The sequence below is a fragment of the Hylobates moloch genome, unplaced genomic scaffold (assembly GCF_009828535.3).
Source record: "Hylobates moloch isolate HMO894 unplaced genomic scaffold, HMol_V3 SCAFFOLD_1, whole genome shotgun sequence".
Taxonomy (NCBI): Eukaryota; Metazoa; Chordata; class Mammalia; order Primates; family Hylobatidae; genus Hylobates; species Hylobates moloch.
Window position 1 is genome coordinate 23,186,090 of NW_026652276.1, and position 19,687 is coordinate 23,205,776.

At 47.0% G+C, this 19,687-nt stretch overlaps 2 protein-coding genes across 5 annotated transcripts in view; one reads left to right on the forward strand and one right to left on the reverse strand.

Moving 5' to 3' along the window:
• The window catches only part of STK36 (serine/threonine kinase 36), a 33,871-nt gene extending 19,415 nt beyond the window's left edge, over positions 1 to 14,456 (reverse strand). For all 3 annotated transcript variants that reach the window (XM_058438215.1, XM_058438214.1, XM_032754477.2), the window contains exons 1-11: positions 14,160 to 14,456; positions 13,612 to 13,784; positions 12,766 to 12,906; positions 12,575 to 12,652; positions 10,752 to 10,882; positions 9,948 to 10,197; positions 7,000 to 7,093; positions 6,531 to 6,700; positions 6,180 to 6,367; positions 5,556 to 5,655; positions 873 to 1,016 (exon numbers count right to left, since the gene is read on the reverse strand). In XM_058438215.1, the coding sequence (XP_058294198.1) occupies positions 873 to 1,016; positions 5,556 to 5,655; positions 6,180 to 6,367; positions 6,531 to 6,700; positions 7,000 to 7,093; positions 9,948 to 10,197; positions 10,752 to 10,882; positions 12,575 to 12,652; positions 12,766 to 12,906; positions 13,612 to 13,695 (1,380 nt within the window). In that variant the 5' untranslated portion in view covers positions 13,696 to 13,784; positions 14,160 to 14,456. The remainder of the gene's footprint in view (positions 1 to 872; positions 1,017 to 5,555; positions 5,656 to 6,179; positions 6,368 to 6,530; positions 6,701 to 6,999; positions 7,094 to 9,947; positions 10,198 to 10,751; positions 10,883 to 12,574; positions 12,653 to 12,765; positions 12,907 to 13,611; positions 13,785 to 14,159) is intronic.
• Positions 14,457 to 14,522: 66 nt separating this feature from the next.
• RNF25 (ring finger protein 25) overlaps positions 14,523 to 19,687 on the forward strand; it is a 13,857-nt gene continuing 8,692 nt past the window's right edge. Inside the window, exons 1-5 of one of the 2 annotated variants that reach the window (XM_032754486.2) lie at positions 14,523 to 14,595; positions 17,846 to 17,920; positions 18,184 to 18,286; positions 18,379 to 18,446; positions 18,544 to 18,613. In XM_032754486.2, coding sequence (XP_032610377.1) covers positions 14,555 to 14,595; positions 17,846 to 17,920; positions 18,184 to 18,286; positions 18,379 to 18,446; positions 18,544 to 18,613 — 357 coding nt within the window. In that variant the 5' untranslated portion in view covers positions 14,523 to 14,554. The remainder of the gene's footprint in view (positions 14,596 to 17,845; positions 17,921 to 18,183; positions 18,287 to 18,378; positions 18,447 to 18,543; positions 18,614 to 19,687) is intronic. The other variant, XM_032754487.2, reaches the window with a different exon arrangement.

The window sequence follows — 19,687 nt, forward strand, 5'->3', positions numbered from 1 at the left end:
TCCCCAGCAAAATAACCTTATTCTTCTCACTAGTGTACCTGTAGTACAAAATATTGTATATTTAATTGTTACATTTATATATATACATATATATATATATATTTTTTTTTTTTTTTTTTGAGACGGAGTCTCGCTCTGTCGCCCAGGCTAGAGTGCAGTGGCGCAATCTCGGCTCACTGCAAGCTCCGCCTCCCGGGTTCACGCCATTCTCCTGCCTCAGCCTCTCCGAGTAGCTGGGACTACAGGCGCCTGCCACCGCGCCCGGCTAATTTTTTGTATTTTTAGTAGAGACGGGGTTTCACCGTGGTCTCGATCTCCTGACCTCGTGATCCGCCCGCCTCGGCCTCCCAAAGTGCTGGGATTACAAGCGTGAGCCACCGCGCCCGGCCTACATTTATATTTTTAATTTCATCAATAAAAAATTAGTGAAAATGTGTTTTCCCTAATTATGCAAGTACTTAACATAATATCCGCCATTTTTGCCTGGTGGCTCACAATGCCTAAAATATTTACCATCAAAAAAGTTTGATCCCTATACTAGTAGGTATTTTTCCCTTCAGAAAAAGAAACCTGAGGGCTGTACTTAACATAATATCCTCCATTTTTGCCTGGTGGCTCACAATGCCTAAAATATTTACCATCAAAAAAGTTTGATCCCTATTCTAGTAGGTATTTTTCCCTTCAGAAAAAGAAACCTGAGGGCTGCTCTTTCTGTGTTACTAAAGGAGGTTGGCAAACCTCCTCAAACTAAGCAGATAGATTGAGGAACTGGAAAAGGACAAACTTTCTCTTTCTCCTGAAGTCAGTGTATTTCAACACTCCATCTGTGAAAACAGTCTTGATCCCATCCACAGTGTCTTTCTGCCCATTACCTGCCCTCCAGCTTCATGCAGCTGACTCTGGATGCGCTGGCAGAAGTCAGGATTGCACAGCAAGGTGAGAGGAGCCTTCAGTTGAATAGGCACAGGCTCAGTGGTCTCTAGCAGGTGCTGCCACTCATTGTCACTGTCTGGCTCCTGAGGCAGAGGGAAGTGGAAGGGGTCAGGAGTAGTGTGTAAGTCTAAGGTAGTAGATCCCAATCAGTAGAAACCATGGGGAATCATGAAGTAACTGCAAGGAGCCAGTGACCCCTTTAGCACAGATGTATATCTTCAGTCACCTGCTAAAAAATGTACAGCTGGCAGTCTGTGAGGGGTCTTGAAGAGTCTCTTGGAGAACACCGGCATGTGTGCATAAAGAGATACCTAGAAAGATGTCCGCTGCAGCATGGTTTGTAATAATTTTAAAAAGGAAAAGATTATAAAGTCAGTCACTAATGGAATAATAAACCAGGGTCCATCCATATTAGAAAATACAATGAGGTTATTAAAAAGATTGTGAGGGCCGGGCACGTGGCTCATGCCTGTAATCCCACCACTTTGGGAAGCCAAGGCTGGCAGATAACCTGAGCTCAGGAGTTCAAGACCAGCCTGGCCAATGTGGTGAAACCCCCCTCTCTATAAAAATATAAAAATCAGCTGGGTGTAGTGGCACACGCCTGTAATCCCACTACTCAGGAGGCTTAGACAGGAGAATTGCCGGGCGCGGTGGCTCACGCTTGTAATCCCAGCACTTTGGGAGGCCGAGGCGGGCGGATCACGAGGTCAGGAGATCGAGACCACAGTGAAACCCCGTCTCTACCAAAAATACAAAAAATTAGCCGGGCGTGGTGGCGGGCGCCTGTAGTCCCAGCTACTCGGAGAGGCTGAGGCAGGAGAATGGCGTGAACCCGGGAGGCGGAGCTTGCAGTGAGCCGAGATTGCGCCACTGCACTCCAGCCTGGGCGACAGAGCGAGACTCCGTCTCAAAAAAAAAAAATTTTTTGAATCAGGAGACGGAATTGCAGTGATCCGAGTTGGCCACTGATCTCGCCTGGGTGACCGACAAACTCTGTCTCAAAAAAAAAAAAAAAAAAAAAAAAAGGCCAGGCCGGTAGTCATCCTATAATCCAACTTTGGGAGGCCAAGGCCCAGATCACCTGAGGTCGGATTCAAGACCAGCCTGACCAACATGGAAAACCCCACCCATCCCTAAAAAATTAGCCGGGTGTGGTGGAGATCCTGTAACCACGTATCGGAGGCTGAGGCAGGATAACCTGAACCAGGGGGCATCGTGCCATTGCACTCCAGCCTGGGCAAGAAGAGTGAAACTCTGTCTCAAAAAAAAAAAAAAAGATCGTGAGGCTGGGCACATTAGCTCATGCCTATAATCCCAGCACTTTGGGAGGTCGAGGTAGGAGGACTGCTTGAGGCCAGGAGCTCAAGACCAGCCTGGGCAATATAGTAAGGCTCTGTCTCTTTAAAAAAAAAAAAAAAAAAAAAAACAGGCCTGGTGCAGCGGCTCATGCCTGTAATCCCAGCACTTCGAGAGGCTGAGGCGGGCAGTTCACAAGGTCAGGAGTTCAAGATCAGCCTGAACAATATGGTGAAACCCTGTCTCTACTAAAAATACAAAAATTAGCTGGGCGTGGTGACAGGCGCCTGTAATCCCAGCTACTCAGAAGGCTGAGGCAGGAGAATCGCTTGAACCCGGGAGGCAGCGGTTGCAGTGAGCCGAGATCGCGCCACTGCACTCTAGCCCGCGTGACAGAGCAAGACTCCGTCTTAAAAAAAAAAAAAAAAAATAGCTGGGCATGGTGCCATACACCTGTAGTCTCAGCTACTCAGGAGGCTGAGATGGGAGAATTGCTTGACCCCATGAGTTCAAGGCTGCAGTGAGCCATGATTGCACCACTATATTCCACCCTGTTGTCCAGGTGACAGAATGAGACACTGTCTCAAATAAATAAATAAAAAGATTGTGGTACTGAGGATGTATCACTTATGTAGTATTCCTACCAAAAATATATACAACCTGAATCTATTCATTAGGAAATAATCAATTTGAGGAACATTCTACAAAATAACTGACATGTACCTCAAAACTATCAGTCATAAAATACAAAGAAAGACAAGAACTGTTCCAGATTAAAGGAGACTAAGGAGGCATAACAACTAAATGCAATGTGTGGCCTGGGCACAGTGGCTCACTGTAATCCCAGCACTTTGTGAGGTTGAGGCGGGCAGATCACTTGAGTCCAGGAGTTTGAGACCAGCCTGGACAACATGGCGAAACCTTCTCTCTAAAAAAATACAAAAATTAGTCAGGCATGGTGGCAGGTGCCTGTAGTCCCAGCTACTCAGAAGGCTGAGGCAGGAGGATTGCTTGAGCTCAGGAGTCGGAGGTTACGGTGAGCCGAGATCGCATCATTGCACTCCACCCTGGCAACAGAGTAAGACCCTGCTCAATAAATAAATAAATAAATAAAGCAAGGTGTGATACTGGACTGCATCATGGAGCAGAAAAAAAATTTTCATAAAGCACATTACTGAAGCAATTAGCAAAATTTGAATAAGGATTATAGATTAGTTTGTTAATCTATTATAACAGTATTATATCAACGTTAAATTTCTGACTTTCATAATTGTACTGTGTTAGTGTAAGTGAAGGATCTTGTTTTAGGAAATATGCACTAAAGTATTTAGGGGTAAAGAGGCATGTGTACAACTTACCCTAAAATGATTCAGAAAGATGCTATGTCCATAGGTGGGGAGAGAGAGAGAGAATGGTAAAGCAAATGAGACAAAAGTTTTACAACTGATGAATTTGGGGTAAAAGTGTTGTTATAGGCTGGGTGTGTGGCTCCAGATTGTAATCCCAGCACTTTGGGAGGCAGAGGCAGGCAGATCACCTAAGGTCAGGAGTTCGAGACCAGCCTAGCCAACATGGTGAAACCCCATCTCTACTCAAAATACAAAATTAGCTGGGTGTGATGGCACATGCCTGTAATTCCAGCTATTTGGTAGGCTGAGGCAGGAGAATTGCTTGAACCCAGGAGGCAGAGGTGGCAGTGAGCCAAGATCGTGCCGTTGCACTCCAGCCTGGGCAACAAGAGCAAAATTCCATCTCAAAAAAATAAAAAATAAAAATAAAAAGTGTTGGCCGGGCGCGGTGGCTCACGCTTGTAATCCCAGCACTTTGGGAGGCTGAGGTGGGCGGATCACGAGGTCAGGAGATCGAGACCACGGTGAAATCCCGTCTCTAATAAAAATACAAAAAAATTAGCCGGGCATGGTGGCGGGCGCCTGTAGTCCCAGCTACTCGGAGAGGCTGAGGCAGAAGAATGGCGTGAACCTGGGAGGCAGAGCTTGCAGTGAGCCGAGATTGCGCCACTGCACTCCAGCCTGGGCGACAGAGCGAGACTCCATCTCAAAAACAAAATAAATAAAAAAATAAAATAAAATAAAAAGTGTTGCTATGGTTTGAATGTCCTGTCCTCCCCAAAACTCACGTGTTAGAAACTTAATCCCCATTGCACCAGTGTTAGGAGGCAGCGCCTAATCAGAAGTGTTTAGGTCACAAGGGCTCTGCCTTCAAGAATGGACTAATGCTATAAGAAGGCCTTGCAGGGAGTGGGTTCATTCTCTTCTGCACTTCTGCAAAGTGAGGACACTGCATTCTTCCCCTCTCAAGGACTGGGCATTCGAGGCACCCTCCTGGAGGCTATGACCCAATCTGCCGGCACCTTGATCTTGAACTTTCCAGACTACAGAACTGTGAGAAATAAATTTCTGTTCTTTATGAATTACCCTGTCTTAGCTATTCTGTTATAGCGGCACAAAACAGACTAAGACAAGGGTATACACAGGAATTATTTGTGGTATTCTCACAATTATTCTTTAAGTTTGAAATTATTTTTTTTAAAAAAGGCAAAACTCAAAAAAAATATATTAGTAAAATGTTGTAGACCAGGCACAGTGGCTCATGCCTGTAATCCCAGCACTTTGAGAGGTTGAGGCGGGCAGATCACCTGAGGTCAGGAGTTTGTGACTAGCCTGGCCAACATGGTAAAACCCCATCTCTATTAAAAATACCAAAATTAGCCACATGTGGTGGTGGGCGCCTGTAATCCCAGCTACTCAAGAGGCTGAGGCAGGAGAATCGCTTGAACCCAGGAGGTGGAGGTTGCAGTGAGCCAAGATTGCACCACTGCAATCCAGCCTGGGTGACAGGGTGAGACTCTGTCTCAGAAAAAAAAAAAAAAAAAAAAGGATTGTGGTAAAACTACATGCTCTGGTGTAGAAAGATCCCAGATTATACAGTGAAGGAGGTATGATGCAAAACAACACATATAATAAAACTCAGTAATGTAAAAACAGCAAACTATAAATGCCTATGTGTGCTTATGCATGTGTGTGAAATTACAGAAAGTTTGGAAGGAGACAGACTAAATTAATAACACTGGTCACCTTGGAGACTGACTCAATGAGGACTTTCATTTTTACCTATGTGTTTCCATTTTAAATAATTATATGTTCAGATACTGTACAATTAAAATCTATAATAATAAAGCAATACTTTTTAACACAAAGGGAGCTCATACTTAGGGAGTTGGGAATCACTGTTCTAGAAAAACATCTACCTAGACTTAACATCCCATGAAAGAGACAAAGTCAGTAACAGCCCCTAGGGCTCACCTCATTTTCCAGGTTCACTGCATCAGTGCTCCGCTGGCCCAGTACCTCTGGCCTCTCCTCTGGGAATGCTGGTTCACAATCTGGGGTGGTCCGGTTTTCCCTGCCGGAGGAAGCCAGGAAGTAGAATGGGTTCCAAACCTATGACTCTTAGGGTTCGTTAACTTGTCCCTCTCTGTAGACCCAGGATAGGAATGAGAAACAAGCCATATAGGATGGACTAGAGGAGACTTCTTTCTGGGATGTGGCATATGACCAGTACAGGATATGTTGAGTACTACAAAAATATCCTTAACTGTCTTCTCACTTTAGAGCTTATTCTCGAGTCTACTTTGCAGTTTTCACCTATGGCTTTTAACTAAAACAATCTTCCCTTTTGGATGGAGATGATCCTTTCCCTTTCAGCCAACCTTTCGATGTACATAAAGAAGAGAAAGTCCCCAAGTTTCCTGATGAATCAGAAAAACATCTATAATTAGAATCCAAGAATCCAGGACTCAGACTCTCAAGGCTCTATCCATGTTTAGGCAGTGGCTAGTGACAGGGACCATTTTGTATTTGCTTTGGCTAGAGTCAAAGATGTGCAAGATACCTCACCCTACAAATCCCTAACTATACCCTTCTCACCGAGGTGCAGAGGGCGCTTCTCCAGTCCCTGACTCAGCCCAGCTGCTCTTCAATTCTGAGGCTAAGATCCCAGCCAGGAGGCTTGATTCCTGAGGAGTGGCCCTGAGTCTGGGCAGAGGGGCTGTGCCAGGAGCCACCTTGCTGGTCTTGTCCTCTTGCTCAAGGGCAGGTCCTGTGTTCTGATGTTTCTGTGGGAGGTAGGGGGCAACACTGAATCAGAGCTATTTGATTGCTATAGGATAATATGAATGCTATTTACAGCCCTTCTCCAACCCTAGGAAGTCACCCTCCTCCTCTAACTCCCCAGTCACTAGCCTGGTCATTTCACATATTTTCCTCTGCCCAACACACCTTCTGCATGGCCTCCTCAGCCATGCGTTTATAGGCCTGAGTCAAGATGCGAGACTGATTACCCTTAGGGGCCAATCGATGGGCCTGTTCGTCCTTTAGGACCTGAAGTTCTGGGGGTAGGCGGCTGGTGAATGGGGTCCCCAAATCTGGGCCTGCTGGCTCAGTTATTACTGCAGGGAGGGAAGAGGAGGAAGACATGATCATGGGGGCCATAGTCCCTGTGTCCACTTGGCCAGGGACAACTTCAGTGTCTCTAGGCTTCTGTGGAAGAAGATCATTTTGAAAAAGTGCCAGAGAGAGAGTGGGGTTGCAAGGGAAGTGGCAAAGGTTAAGCGAAGGGCTAGGAAGAAAGTTCAAGCTGGTGGAGGAAAGAGGACATGTTAGATCTAGATGGTCGGGGAAGGGAAAGGGAAGTAGTTTGGATGGAGTACTGGGAAGTCCAAGAGCCCTGGGAACCCTGATGACTCACTGGTGACATGACCAGCAATAAAGGGGTGATATAAGAGGTCTGGCCAGGACAGTCGCTGCCGTGGGTCTTTGGTGAGCAGTCCCTGCAGGAAGTTCTACAGAGAGAAAAAATATTCCATCAGTCATTCTTTCCCTTCCCTTAAGTCTCTATCAGCAGAACTAGCAAACCAAGAATCCCATATCCATTCTCACAGCAGATGAGCTGCTCTTGATCATGCCCTCTAAAAACTTTGTTCAGGTCCCGTTTTCCTGGCTGAAATCATGGACAGACCACTGTCTCACCTCCTAGGGACAAGACCCCAAATCCTGTTCATAGACATTTTGTAACCCCAGAAGTAAAAACAAATTTTAATGCACCAACTTTGTAAAAAAGGGAGAAAAAACACTGGGAGAAAGAGATGTCACCTTCTTAATGATCTTCAGAAAGCAAACATTCAAAGAACTCCCAAACTATTCACGCTGTCCTCCCTTTGACTATGGTTTGTTTGTGGCTGGGTAGGAACAGATGCATTTTTGGTTATAAGCACACTCACACGCACAAGTAATTGCGTGAAGGTGTGTTTGGGAGTACTCAAAAACAGAAATCTTTCTGCAAGTCTTCAGAGGTAGAGAGATAGGGAGACAGTCTCTGAAAAGGATACACCTATTATCAGGAATCTGGGGAAATCCTCAATTGGGCCTCAAATAGGAACAGAGGTACTAGTAGATTATGACCACTGTTCTAAAGTGATCTGTATAACTATGGATCTTGCTGGAGATACCTGCATATCTGCCCATAGGGAGAATGAATATCCTATGTGCACCTCTTCCACTTAAGATTCCTTCATTTAGATTATTCTTGACAATTATTTGGGCCCCCTCAACTAAACAGGGGAGAAATTTGTTGTCCCTTTTCATCTCGGATAAAGCAAAGCTGTAATAAGGTTTCACTCTGGGAGAAGACTGCATTTAAATTCTATTGAAAATCCATAATCTTGCCCTACATAAAAAATAAAAGAAGGTTGGGTGCAGTGGCTCATGCCTGTAATCCTAACTCTTTAGGAGTTGAGACAGGAAGATTGCTTGAGGCCAGGAGTTTGAGACAAGCCTGGGCAACACAGTGAGACCCTGTCTCTAAAAAATAAAAAAAATTAATTAATTAATTAAAAAAGAAATAGAGGCCAGGCGCAGTGGCTCACGCCTGCAATCCCAGCACTTTGGGAGGCCAAGGCGGGCTGATCATGAGGTTGGGAGATGGAGACTATCCTGGCTAACATGGTGAAACCCTGTCTCCACTAAAAATTACAAAAAATTAGCCGGGTGTGGTGGCGGACACCTGTAGTCCCAGCTACTCAGGAGGCTGAGGCAGGAGAATGGCGTGAATCCAGAGGGCAGAGCTTGCAGTGAGCCGAGATCGTGCCACTGCACTCCAGCCTGGGTGACAGAGCAAGACTCCGTCTCAAAAAAAAAAGAAATAGAAAAGAAGTCCAACTCCTCTCCTACTCTCTTCCCTCCTCCAGACTACTGACTTAGTCACAATGAGTAGGCACCACCTCTATCATCTGCCCCTAATCACTGAACCAGCTCCACCAGCTCTCACCATTCTGATAGCTTTGGACTGAAAGCTATGTAGATAACATCTAGAATGCGGACATTGCATCTGACAGGAAATAAGTGGAATAGATGGCATGTAAGAGGACCAGTATCGATCTCTGGTATCTTCCAATTACCTTTTCATTGAGATAAAGCATAGCCTGGCTCGAAGTGGAGTTACCATTCTCAAGTTTGGCAAACTTTAGAACACCCTCCCAGAATAAGACTCTGCAGTAGAAAAGCAAGGCTGCCTGGCCCAATTCCAGCATTGATATGGTTTGGATTTGTGTCCCCGTCCAAATCTCATGTTGAATTGTAATCCCCAGTGTTAGAGGACGGGTCTCATAGGAGGTGACTGGATCATGGGGGAAGACTTCCCCCTTGCTGTTCTCATGATACTGAGTGAATTTTCACGAGATCTGGCTGTTTAAAAGTGTGAAGCACCAGCTGGGCGCGGTGGCTCAAGCCTATGATCCCAGCACTTTGGGAGGCCGAGGCAGGCGGATTACCTGAGGTTGGGAGTTTGAGACCAGCCCGACCAACATGGAGAAACCTCATCTCTACTGAAAATACAAAATTAGCCAGGCATGGTGGTGCATGCCTGTAATCCCAGCTACTCAGGAGGCTGAGGCAGGGAGCAGAGGTTGCGGTAAGCCAAGATCGTGCCATTGCAGTCCAGCCTGGACAACAAAAGCAAAACTCTGTCTCAGGCTGGGAGCAGTGGCTCATGGCTGTAATCCCAACACTTTGGGAGGCCAAGGTGGGTGAGTCACGAGGTCAGGAGATCAAGACCATGCTGGCTAACATGGTGAAACCCTGTCTCTACTAAAAAATACAAAAAAATTAGCCGGGTGTGGTGGTGGGCGCCTGTAATCCCAGCTACTCAGGAGGCTGAGGCAGGAGAATGGTGTGAACCTGTGAGGCAGAGCTTGCAGTGAGCCAAGATCACGCCACTGCACTTCAGCCTGGGCGACAGAGCGAGACTCCGTCTCAAAAAAAAAAAAAAAAAAAAAAACTGTGTCTCAAAAAAAAAAAGTGTGTAGCACCTTCCCCTTCTCTCTCTTCCTCCTGGTCCGCCACGTAAGACATGCCTGTTTCCCCTTTGCTTTCCGTCATGACTGTAAGTTTCCTGAGGCTTCCCCAGCCATCCTTCCTGTACAGGCTATGGATCTGTGAGCCAATTAAACCTCTTTTCTTCATAAATTACCCAGTCTCAGGTAGTTCTGTATAGCAATGTGAGAACAGAATAACACAGCCATTAATTCAGTAACTGCAAAGTCCTGCCTCAGCTCTGGAAAAGGATCTTGTAAAAAGGAACAGAGGTAGACGGAGACAGATCTCTAATGTAAAAGTCATCTCCCTTTCAATATTCATTACCTTAAAGCAGGGACTGATGGTTGAGGGCCAGCGCACAGGGTCCTTGAGAATGAGGCTGACCAGCTGAAAGATGCTTGTAGCATAGAAGGGAGGGGTGCCTACTGCCAGTTCATACAGTATGCAGCCAACAGACCAGAGGTCCGCTGTGTGGTCGTAGGGTCGCTCCTCCACCAGCTCTGGAGACATATAGAGTGGTGTGCCTTTGATGGACGTCAGTACCATTGTGTTGGTGCTCATAGCCCGGGCAAATCTGCAGAAGATAATGGGATGGAAATGGAAAGGGAAAAGATATTCTAAACCTTGTCACTACTACCTAACATGGAGATATCCTAAACCGGAGCAGAGGGAGCATCTTTGATTAGGTTCCAGAAGACCCAGCAGCAGTCCCAGTCTCCAGCTCCGGTTCTAAAATGAGGCCCAAATAAGTCAAGAGTATGGTCTAAGATTCCCTGTGGGGCCAGGCTCGGTAGCTCATGCCTGTAATCCCAGCACTTTGGGAGGCCGAGGTGGGCAGATCACCTGAGGTCAGGAGTTTGAGACCAGCCTGACCAACATGGAGAAACCCCATCTCTACTAAAAATACAAAATTAGCCAGGCATGGTGGCATGTGCCTGTAATCCCAGCCACTCTGGAGGCTGAGGCAGTAGAATTGCTTGAACCCAGGAGGCAGAGGTTGCGGTGAGCGGAGATCGCACCATTGTACTCCAGCCTGGGTAACAAGAGTGCCAACTCCATCTCAAAAAAAAAAAAAAAAAAGATTCCCTGTGGAACTGGAAGCTTAAGATGGATGCTCAGAATCTTTACCCAAAGTCACAGAGCTTGATGCCACCACCCTTGGCAAGGAGGATGTTCTGAGGCTTCATGTCTCGGTGTAGGATGCGGTGGGAATGCAGATAGTACAGGGCTGACACCAACTGGGCAGCAATAGCCTGAACCTAGAAGTTAAAGAAGTGGAAGAAAGAAAAAAAAGGTTAGAAGCAGCAGCTGGCTGACAAGCCCAAAAACTTCTCCTAATGTTACTGCTAATCTTTTCTTCGTTCCCTTTCTTGGAGAGCTTCACACTATTCCTTTCTTAGTTATTGTTCCCCTTGTTTAATCACTCTTTCATTTGCTCATTCATTCATTCAAGAAAAATTTATTGAATCTCATTTACTATCTGCTTGACCATGGGCAAACTAAGGTGACAATCTACATAATAACGCCATCCACCTTGGAGGATTATTTTGAGGACTGAGTTAAAGCATGCAAAATAATACTCAGAATGGTGCCTGGCACATAGTAAATATTCAATACACATTACCTGTTATTAAACAAGACAAAATGTCTTTTTTCAAGAAAAGTAGTCAGACAAACAAACAAGACAGATAAAACAAATATGGTGGTTGGGCATGGCGGCTCACGCCTGTAATCCCAGCACTTTGGGAGGCTGAGGCTGGCAGATCACCTGAGGCCAGGAGTTCGAGACCAGCCTGGCCAGCATGGTGAGACCCCATCTCTACTAAAAGTACAAAATTAGCTAGGCATGGTGGTGCATGCTATAATCCTGGTTACTGGGGAGGCTGAGGCACGAGAATTGCTTGAACCTGGGAGGCGGAGGTTGCTGTGAGCCAAGATCGTGCCACTGCACTCCAGCCTGGGCAACAAAGCAAGACTCTGTCTCAAAATATAAAATTCAATTAAAAATAAAATAATTTTAAAAATATGATTACTTACAAATAGTGGTGAGTGCTCAGAAGGAAAGGGAATGCTGCAATAATGAATCCCAAGGGGGGCCTACTTGTTTGGGTACAGAGAAACACCTAGAATAAATGTGGCTAGAGGATATGTGCAACAAAATCCCACTGCTAACCACTACGTCCTGGTGCCAAATCCTGACTCCCCACAACCTTTATTCTTACTGCCTCCTTTCTGGTACCATTACACTGGCCTTTCTTCCCTAAAGGTATCTAATAACAACAATGTTAATAATAGCTAACTATTCAAACACATTACATGAATTAACACTCTTCACTATAGACTTATAAGGCAAACATGATTATTATCTCCATTTTACAAATTAGGAAACTAAGCACAAAGAAATTAAAGCAACTTGTTCAAGGAGACCCAGCTAGGAAGGAGCAGAGCCAAGCTTCCTACTCAGATATTTTGGCTCCAATGTTTACATAATTTACTCCCACACTACACTGCCTCTATATACCTAAACTCTCTTTTTTTTTTTTTTTTTTTTTTTTTGAGACAGAGTCTCGCTCTGTCGCCCAGGCTGGAGTGCAGTGGCGTGATCTTGGCTCACTGCAACCTCCGCCTCCCGGGTTCACGCCATTCTCCTGCCTCAGCCTCTCCAAGTAGCTGGGACTACAGGCACCCGCCACCACGCCCGGCTAATTTTTTTGTATTTTTAGTAGAGACAGGGTTTCACCGTGGTCTCGATCTCCTGACCTCATGATCCGCCCGCCTCGGCCTCCCAAAGTGCTGGGATTACAAGCGTGAGCCACTGCGCCCGGCCGAGACTCTCATATTCTTCTCAGAAGTCTTGAAATGGAGACTCTCAGTGTCCTTAGCTTGCTCTGCCAGTTCTCTAACCTGGAGAGAGGTCGGTGGTGGGGAGAAGTTGAAGGCAGAAAGCATACCTGGTCTTCGGGAAGTTTTCCATCATCTTCTAGGATCTGAAAGAGCTCACCCTCAGCATAGTCTGTCACCACCACCACCTACAGAGAGAAGGCAGTGGCACTGATGGCTCCAGATTCATGCATTCTGAGGTTGGGAAATTCCTGGAACCCTTGTGCTTGGGGAGATGGGGCCCAAAACTGTCAAAGCACACCTCTTTGTCAGTTTCAAAGCTGTCAAGCATATGCACAATGTTGGGATGCCGCAGACCCCGCATGATTTCAATCTCTCGTTGCAAATTCCTCAGCTCCTTCTCTGAGCGCCCCAATTTTGGGATGAACTTCAGGGCCACGACCTGTCAGTGGTAAGGTGAAAAGTTAATGCCTAATCACACTACTGCTAGAATTTCAGCCTTAATCCCAGAGCTCTAGAAGTCAGACTTCAGAGTGTTTGAGTAACTCTTATTATTTCTCTTAGTCTCCTGCTTCCATTTTCTCCATGGTACCCTGGCCTTATCCAGGCTTTCCCCACTCCTCATCCCAGGAGGAAACAGCATCTGCAAAACACTTCCCCTTCTGGGAGAAGTGTTCTGATTTGACCAAAGCGCTCAAGATGAGATTTAGGAGAAAGGAAAGGAAAAAAAAATGAAGACAAAATAATAGAGTTCAAGTGGTTTACCTCTTATTACATGGTGTGCTAGAGACTAATAATATTTGTTGTTTACTAACAGCCAGGCACTGCACTAAGTGATTTAATGTGACAACATATTTAATCCTCAAACTCCATCAATCAGTTGCTGTTCTTATCCCCATTCTAGAGATGAGGAAATTGAGACATAGAGAAGTTAAGTAATTTGTCCATAATTCTAGGGCTAGAAAGCGGTGGAGATTGAATTTGCACCCAAATAATCCAACTTCAGAGCTTATACTCCATAAGAAGTAGGAGGGAACCAGTACCTTAGGAATACAAACTGGTATAAATATATTCCTTCTAGACCCATTTTCCACTGGAGTTGGGGGTACCAAATCCCACCCAAAAGGTATCCCTCTTTGTGCAGCACCTGAGCACTGTATTTTCTTCGACCCTTGTACACCCTCCCAAAAGAGCCTTCTCCAATCATCTCCAACACGTGGTACTTTTCCATGACAGAGGTTTCAGGATCTCTTAGAAGGAAGAAGGTAGAGACGGTGAAGAGCTATAGATCCAGGGACAGTTCCACAACATCTGGGAGGCCTAGTTGGGGCATGGGAAAGGAAAAATGTTAGCTACCTTGCCTTTTCCTCTTTTTCACAATAAAGCCTCAAAAAACACGGGAGGGTGGAATGGATGCAAAGATGATGTGATCTTGGAACAAACAGAGCTTCTCTTTGTAGTTCCTCCCCACTTTCAGCCTCCTGTCCCCAACCCGGCCCCATGCCCACCTAACACCTGGTCCCCCTTCTCCCTCACCCAGCCTGGCTCACTCGACCCTGCTCTTTCAACCTAGCCTCGCCCAACCAACCCTGCTCCTTCGCGTCTCCCCCAAGTTCCTGCCACTCCCAGTCTCCTCAGCACCCGCTTTCAGACCCCCCGGTCCGTGCGTTTCGCAGGCCAGAGCCCCTCTCTCACCTCCAGCCTAGGAGCTCCAAGCTCCTCAGGCCAAGGGACGGATTCCCTGGCGTTTAGCCCCATCTCTTCTGGCTGCCTGCATACGTTGCCTGAATTATAATTCTTCTCTACCCGCCTCTCCCGCCGGTCTCTTTCGGCTCCCTTTCTTACAATTTTACTCGCTAGAACTGGTGAGAAGTTCAGAGGACAAAGGCGCTCAGAGGTGTGGGAGGGACGGCGGACCACACATGGGCACTTCCTGGTACACATCCGAACTGCCTCAGGGCCATCAGGCCCGGCTAAGGACCCGGAGTCTGCGGTTGCCTAGAAACGACGCTAGCTGCCCACCCCTCTTAGTTTTCCGCCTCCGACTTCCCTAAGGGCATTTCCGGTTCCGGCTGCGGGCCGGTGAAGATATGGCGGCGTCTGCGTCTGCCCCTGCAGGGGAGGAGGACTGGTAACTTTGGGAGCATGGGCTTTGGCTGACAGCCTGGATCTAGTCCAGAGGCCTAGCGGCTGTCGCAGACGGTCCGTACGGCGGGCATGTGGGGTGGAGCGAGGGATGAGGGATGGCAGAGATGCTGACATCTCTGGGAGAGCTTCTGGACTGGGGAACGGGAGGGTGGAGGGGCGCTGATCTGAGTGAGAGGAGACCGGGTCTGCGCCCGCCAGGCCAGTTCAGGCCTCGCCTTATCCGGCTCGATCCCCTTTCCTCCAGCTTCACGCCATCCCTTTCTCACCTCCTCAAATGAATTTTCTCAGGGGCTTTGGGGGATGTCTGCCCATCAGACCTCCCCATCTCCCTTTCGCCTCTCAGAACCAGTGCCCTCCAGTTCCGGCCCCCCTTTCCCCTTGGATCAGCCTTTTTCCGCCGACGCTTTCCTCAGCCTTCTCTCTCCCACACAGCACTAGTGAGGACTATTGTATGAACAAAGCTTTACACCTCACATAAAGTCTCTCTAGTCCTTCTCTCAAGCATTCTTAACTAAAGACTAGAACATGGAAGGACTCTGGGATTTGGAAGTAGGATCAATGTGGGTTAACTCCGTATTTTATTAGCTGTGTGTTGCTGACCAGGCCATCTAGCTTCTGTGAGTCAGTGTCCTCAGCTGTAAAAAAAAAAAAAAAAAAAAAAAAAAGGGAGGGGTGTGGCATCTACCTCAGAATAGTTGAGAGGATCACGACGGATTTGTAATATACTTAAGTCTGTTTTTTGTTTTGTTTTGTTTTTTGAGGCAGAGTCTCACTCTCGCCCACGCTGGAGTGCGGTGGTGCGATTACGGCTCACTGCAGCCTCGACCTCTCCAGGCTCAGGTGATCCTCCTGCCTCAGCCTTCCGAGTAGCTGAGACTACAGGTGTGTGCCACCATGCCCGGCTAATTTTTGTATTTTTTGTAGAGACGGAGTTTTGCCATGTTGGCCAGGCTGGTGTTGAACCTCTGGGTTCGAGTGATCCTCCCACCTCAGCCTCCCAAGGTGCTGGAATTACAGGCGTGAGCCACCACACCCGGCCTCCTTTTCATTAATAACTGAGTTGCAGGCACCTGGGAAGACTACATGAGCCCCAAAGAAGTAAAGTGATTTGCCAAAAGATAGAAAATTACGACTAGAAATCCATATCTGTCTGACTCCACACCTTAGATTCTTTGTACTAGGACATTCTTCAGTCCCCCCTCCCCCATTTTTTTTTTTTTTTTTTGAGACCAAGTCTCGCTCTGTCGCCCAGGCTGGAGTGCAGTGGAGCAATCTCGGCTCACTGCAAGCTCCGCCTCCCGGGTTCACGCCATTCTCCTGCCTCAGCCTCCTGAGTAGCTGGGACTACAGGCACCCGCCACCACACCCAGCTAATTTTTTGTGATTTTTAGTAGAGACGGGGTTTCACCCTGTTAGCTAGGATGGTCTCGATCTCCTGACCTCATGATCCACCTGCCTCGGCCTCCCAAAGTGCTGGGATTACAGGCCTGAGCCACCGCGCCCGGCCCCCTTCCCCCATTTTGTTGTCACCACCTTACCACCATCCCATCCAGGACCCACGTAACTAGGGTGGGTGAAGTATTGAAGGGCCACTTGACTGAGGCTACACCTCGGTGTTACATTGGTTCAGGGAGCCCAGCTAGTACAGGCCTTTATTAAGACTATCTAGACTACTGGTTTTCAAAGTGTTCAGGGAAACTTTTTTTTTTTTTTTTTAAGAGATAGAGTCTTACTTTGTCACGCAGGCTGGAGTACAGTGGCAAGATCATGGCTCACTACAGCCTCGACCTCCTGGGCTCCAGTGAATTCTTCTGCCTCAGCCTCCCAAGTAGCTGGGACCACCGTGTCCAGCTAATTTTTTATTTTTTGTAGAGATAGTGTCTCGCTTTATTGCCCAGGCTGGTCTCGAACTCCTGGCCTCAAGTGATCCTCCCACCTCAGCCTCCCAAAGTGCTGGGATAACTTATAGTTCACCTGTTCAGGGGAACTTTTAAGATTCAGGGGAGACACCTTGAGCCATGGAGACAGCAACAATGACAGCAGCCTGTAGTACTGTGAGACTCCCACTCCCATGTCAGCCAAAACTACACTGTTATCTGTGAGGTGTAAAGCTTTATATTTCATATTTTGAAGTTTCTGCCTAAGACTTAACAACACTGACATAGGTCGTGCTGGGGCAGCCTTACTCTTAGAATGAAGAGGGAGCAGTGTGAGAAAGCAAAGTATGTATTTTTCCATGTATCACTTGGTAGAACTGTAGACACAAACTGATCACTTAGCTTCAATTTCATTACAACTGCTGTTTCTATGCTTAAGCATGTGTGTCCCTTGATTTACATCAGAACCATGGATCCTAACCTCAACAGGCTGATCTAGATCAACCAGACAGCCAGGGTCATAAATACATCCAGAGCACTCTATTACCTCCCTCCTTCCCTCTTTCCTTCTAAGGGAGAAGGTTATATACAGACAGGAAGAAAAGGACGTAGACTAGCTACTATAGCCCAGATACTATTAGGTACTTTATGTAAACAAATCACCTTTTATCCTCACAATAACCCTAGAGAGTAGGTGTTATTATCTATATGTGATAGACAGGATAACTTAAGCTTACAGAGAGGTCACATCCCAGATTGCATAGCTTGTAAGTGATTGGTACCTGTTACTAACTCTGAGGCTGCTGGCTCTTCCATTACAACACAGCCTTTACACCACCCTAGACATGTTGTGTTGAGGTTGCTATCTCCTTTAAGAAGGCTTAGGGTGACTGGTGTTAAAACTGTATGTAGACAGTAGCCAAGGCACTGGGATCCACACTGGACAGTGAGGTAGGGAAAGGTTGGAGTAATATTGGTAACGTTAATGCTAATGAATGGGTGCCATATCTCTAGACCAAAGAGTCAGCCACTAAGGGGAATGAAACTTAAACAGGGAGTCAGGAAACCTGGCTCTGGGCCCAGTTCTACCTATGTTAAGCCTTGGTTAGTCATTTTACTTCTCTAGAATCCACTTCTTCATCTGTTGGCAGAAACGATGCCTAAAATTCTGATTTCCATGCCTCCTATTTGGCCAGTTGACAACTTAAGGTAACATATTCCTTGTTTTTAAGGAGTTTAGCAGGAGAATGCATTCTGGTAGATTACCATTTTTCTACAAAGCCCGCCTTTATTGGCCTTAGCAGGCTTCCACAGGGAGAGCTGTAATGGTGAGTCAGTCTACTCCTGTCTCTCTAGGGTCCTTCCCTCTGAAGTTGAAGTGTTGGAGTCCATCTATCTGGATGAACTACAGGTGATTAAAGGAAATGGCAGGTATGTATTCAACCAGTGGTGGGCAGGAGTCCCCCTGGTAATGAGGAGAGGTTCTATGCCAAATCTGGGTCTTAAGACATTGTGAGCCTTGATTAAGAGATAATATTTCTCTTGTGTAGACAAAAGCTATTCCTTTAATCCTACCCCAAAAGAAAGAGTCCAATGTGTACTTCCTTTGCCCACTTTACTGTCTCAGCCCCATCCTCCCTAGCCCCCAAGCCCCTACTCAGTCACATCTGCGTGTCTACTTGATCCACGTGCAGAACTTCACCATGGGAGATCTACATCACTTTGCATCCTGCCACTGCAGAGGACCAGGATTCACAGTATGTCTGCTTCACTCTGGTGCTTCAGGTCCCAGCAGAGGTGAAGCCCCTACTGTGTGGCAGCAAAGGGAGGAAGGGGAGAGTCCCTGGGGTGGATCACTTCAGCAGTAACTTGTTATTTGCCCCCACTAGTATCCCCATGAGGTGCCACAGATCTCTATCCGAAATCCCCGAGGACTTTCAGATGAACAGATCCACACGTAAGTTGAACCTGTCAGAACAGGGAAAACTCAGCTACAGCTTTGCCCGGTGACGGAAATGGGCAGGCCTAATATTTGGTTTGCCCTCTTCCTCCAGGATCTTACAGGTGCTGGGACATGTGGCCAAGGCTGGGCTGGGGACTGCCATGCTCTATGAACTCATTGAGGTAAGAGGTGCGCTAGTCTGGGGTATGTTAGAGCAGTTTCTAGCTGTAAAAGGGAAACCATGGGCCTAGACTCTTAAACAGATCTGGAGTCATTAGGTAAGGCCTAAATTAATCCAGAGAAATGAGACTCTTCTATTTGAAAAACTTCCCAAAAGACAGTTCAGTAGCTTCTCCAAGTTGCCTATGCCAGCATCTTGACGGAAAATGACATTTCCTCTTCACCTTGAATTTTTCTTGCGTCAGTTTCAGTGTATGTCTTGTTCTCTTGACACTGGCAACTGAAAGTGGCAAAAGATACAGATCTTGCTTGGGGGCATCTTAGCCATAAATGAACATTTGAAGGCTAGACTGCCATTGGAACTGACTAGAAAAAGTCATGGTTGGCCAGGCACCGTGGTGGGCATCTGCAATCTCAGCTACTTGGGAGACTGAGGAAGGAGAATCGTTTGAACCCGGGAGGCGGAGGTTGCAGGGAGCCAAGATCGTGCCACTGCACTCCAGCCTGGGCAACAGAGACTCCATCTCAAAAAAAAAAAAAAAGAAAAAGTCATGGTTCCTTTACTGAAAGAGCTTATGCACTGCTTAATGAAACAACCCACATGAAGCAACACCTGGAGCTCCAACATACACAGAAAACCTTTATTGTTTGAGATTAAAAATATAAAATTAGGCTGGGCGCGGTGGCTCACGCTTGTAATCCCAGCACTTTGGGAGGCCGAGGCGGGTGGATGACGAGGTCAGGAGATCGAGACCATGGTGAAACCCCGTCTCTACTAAAAATACAAAAAATTAGCCGGGCGTGGCCGGGCGCGGTGGCTCATACTTGTAATCCCAGCACTTTGGGAGGCCGAGGCGGGCGGATCACGAGGTCAGCAGATCGAGACCACGGTGAAACCCCGTCTCTACTAAAAATACAAACAAAAATTAGCCGGGCGTGGTGGCGGGCGCCTGTAGTCCCAGCTACTCGGAGAGGCTGAGGCAGGAGAATGGCCCGAACCCGGGAGGCGGAGCTTGCAGTGAGCTGAGATTGCGCCACTGCACTCCAGCCTGGGCGACAGAGCGAGACTCCGTCTC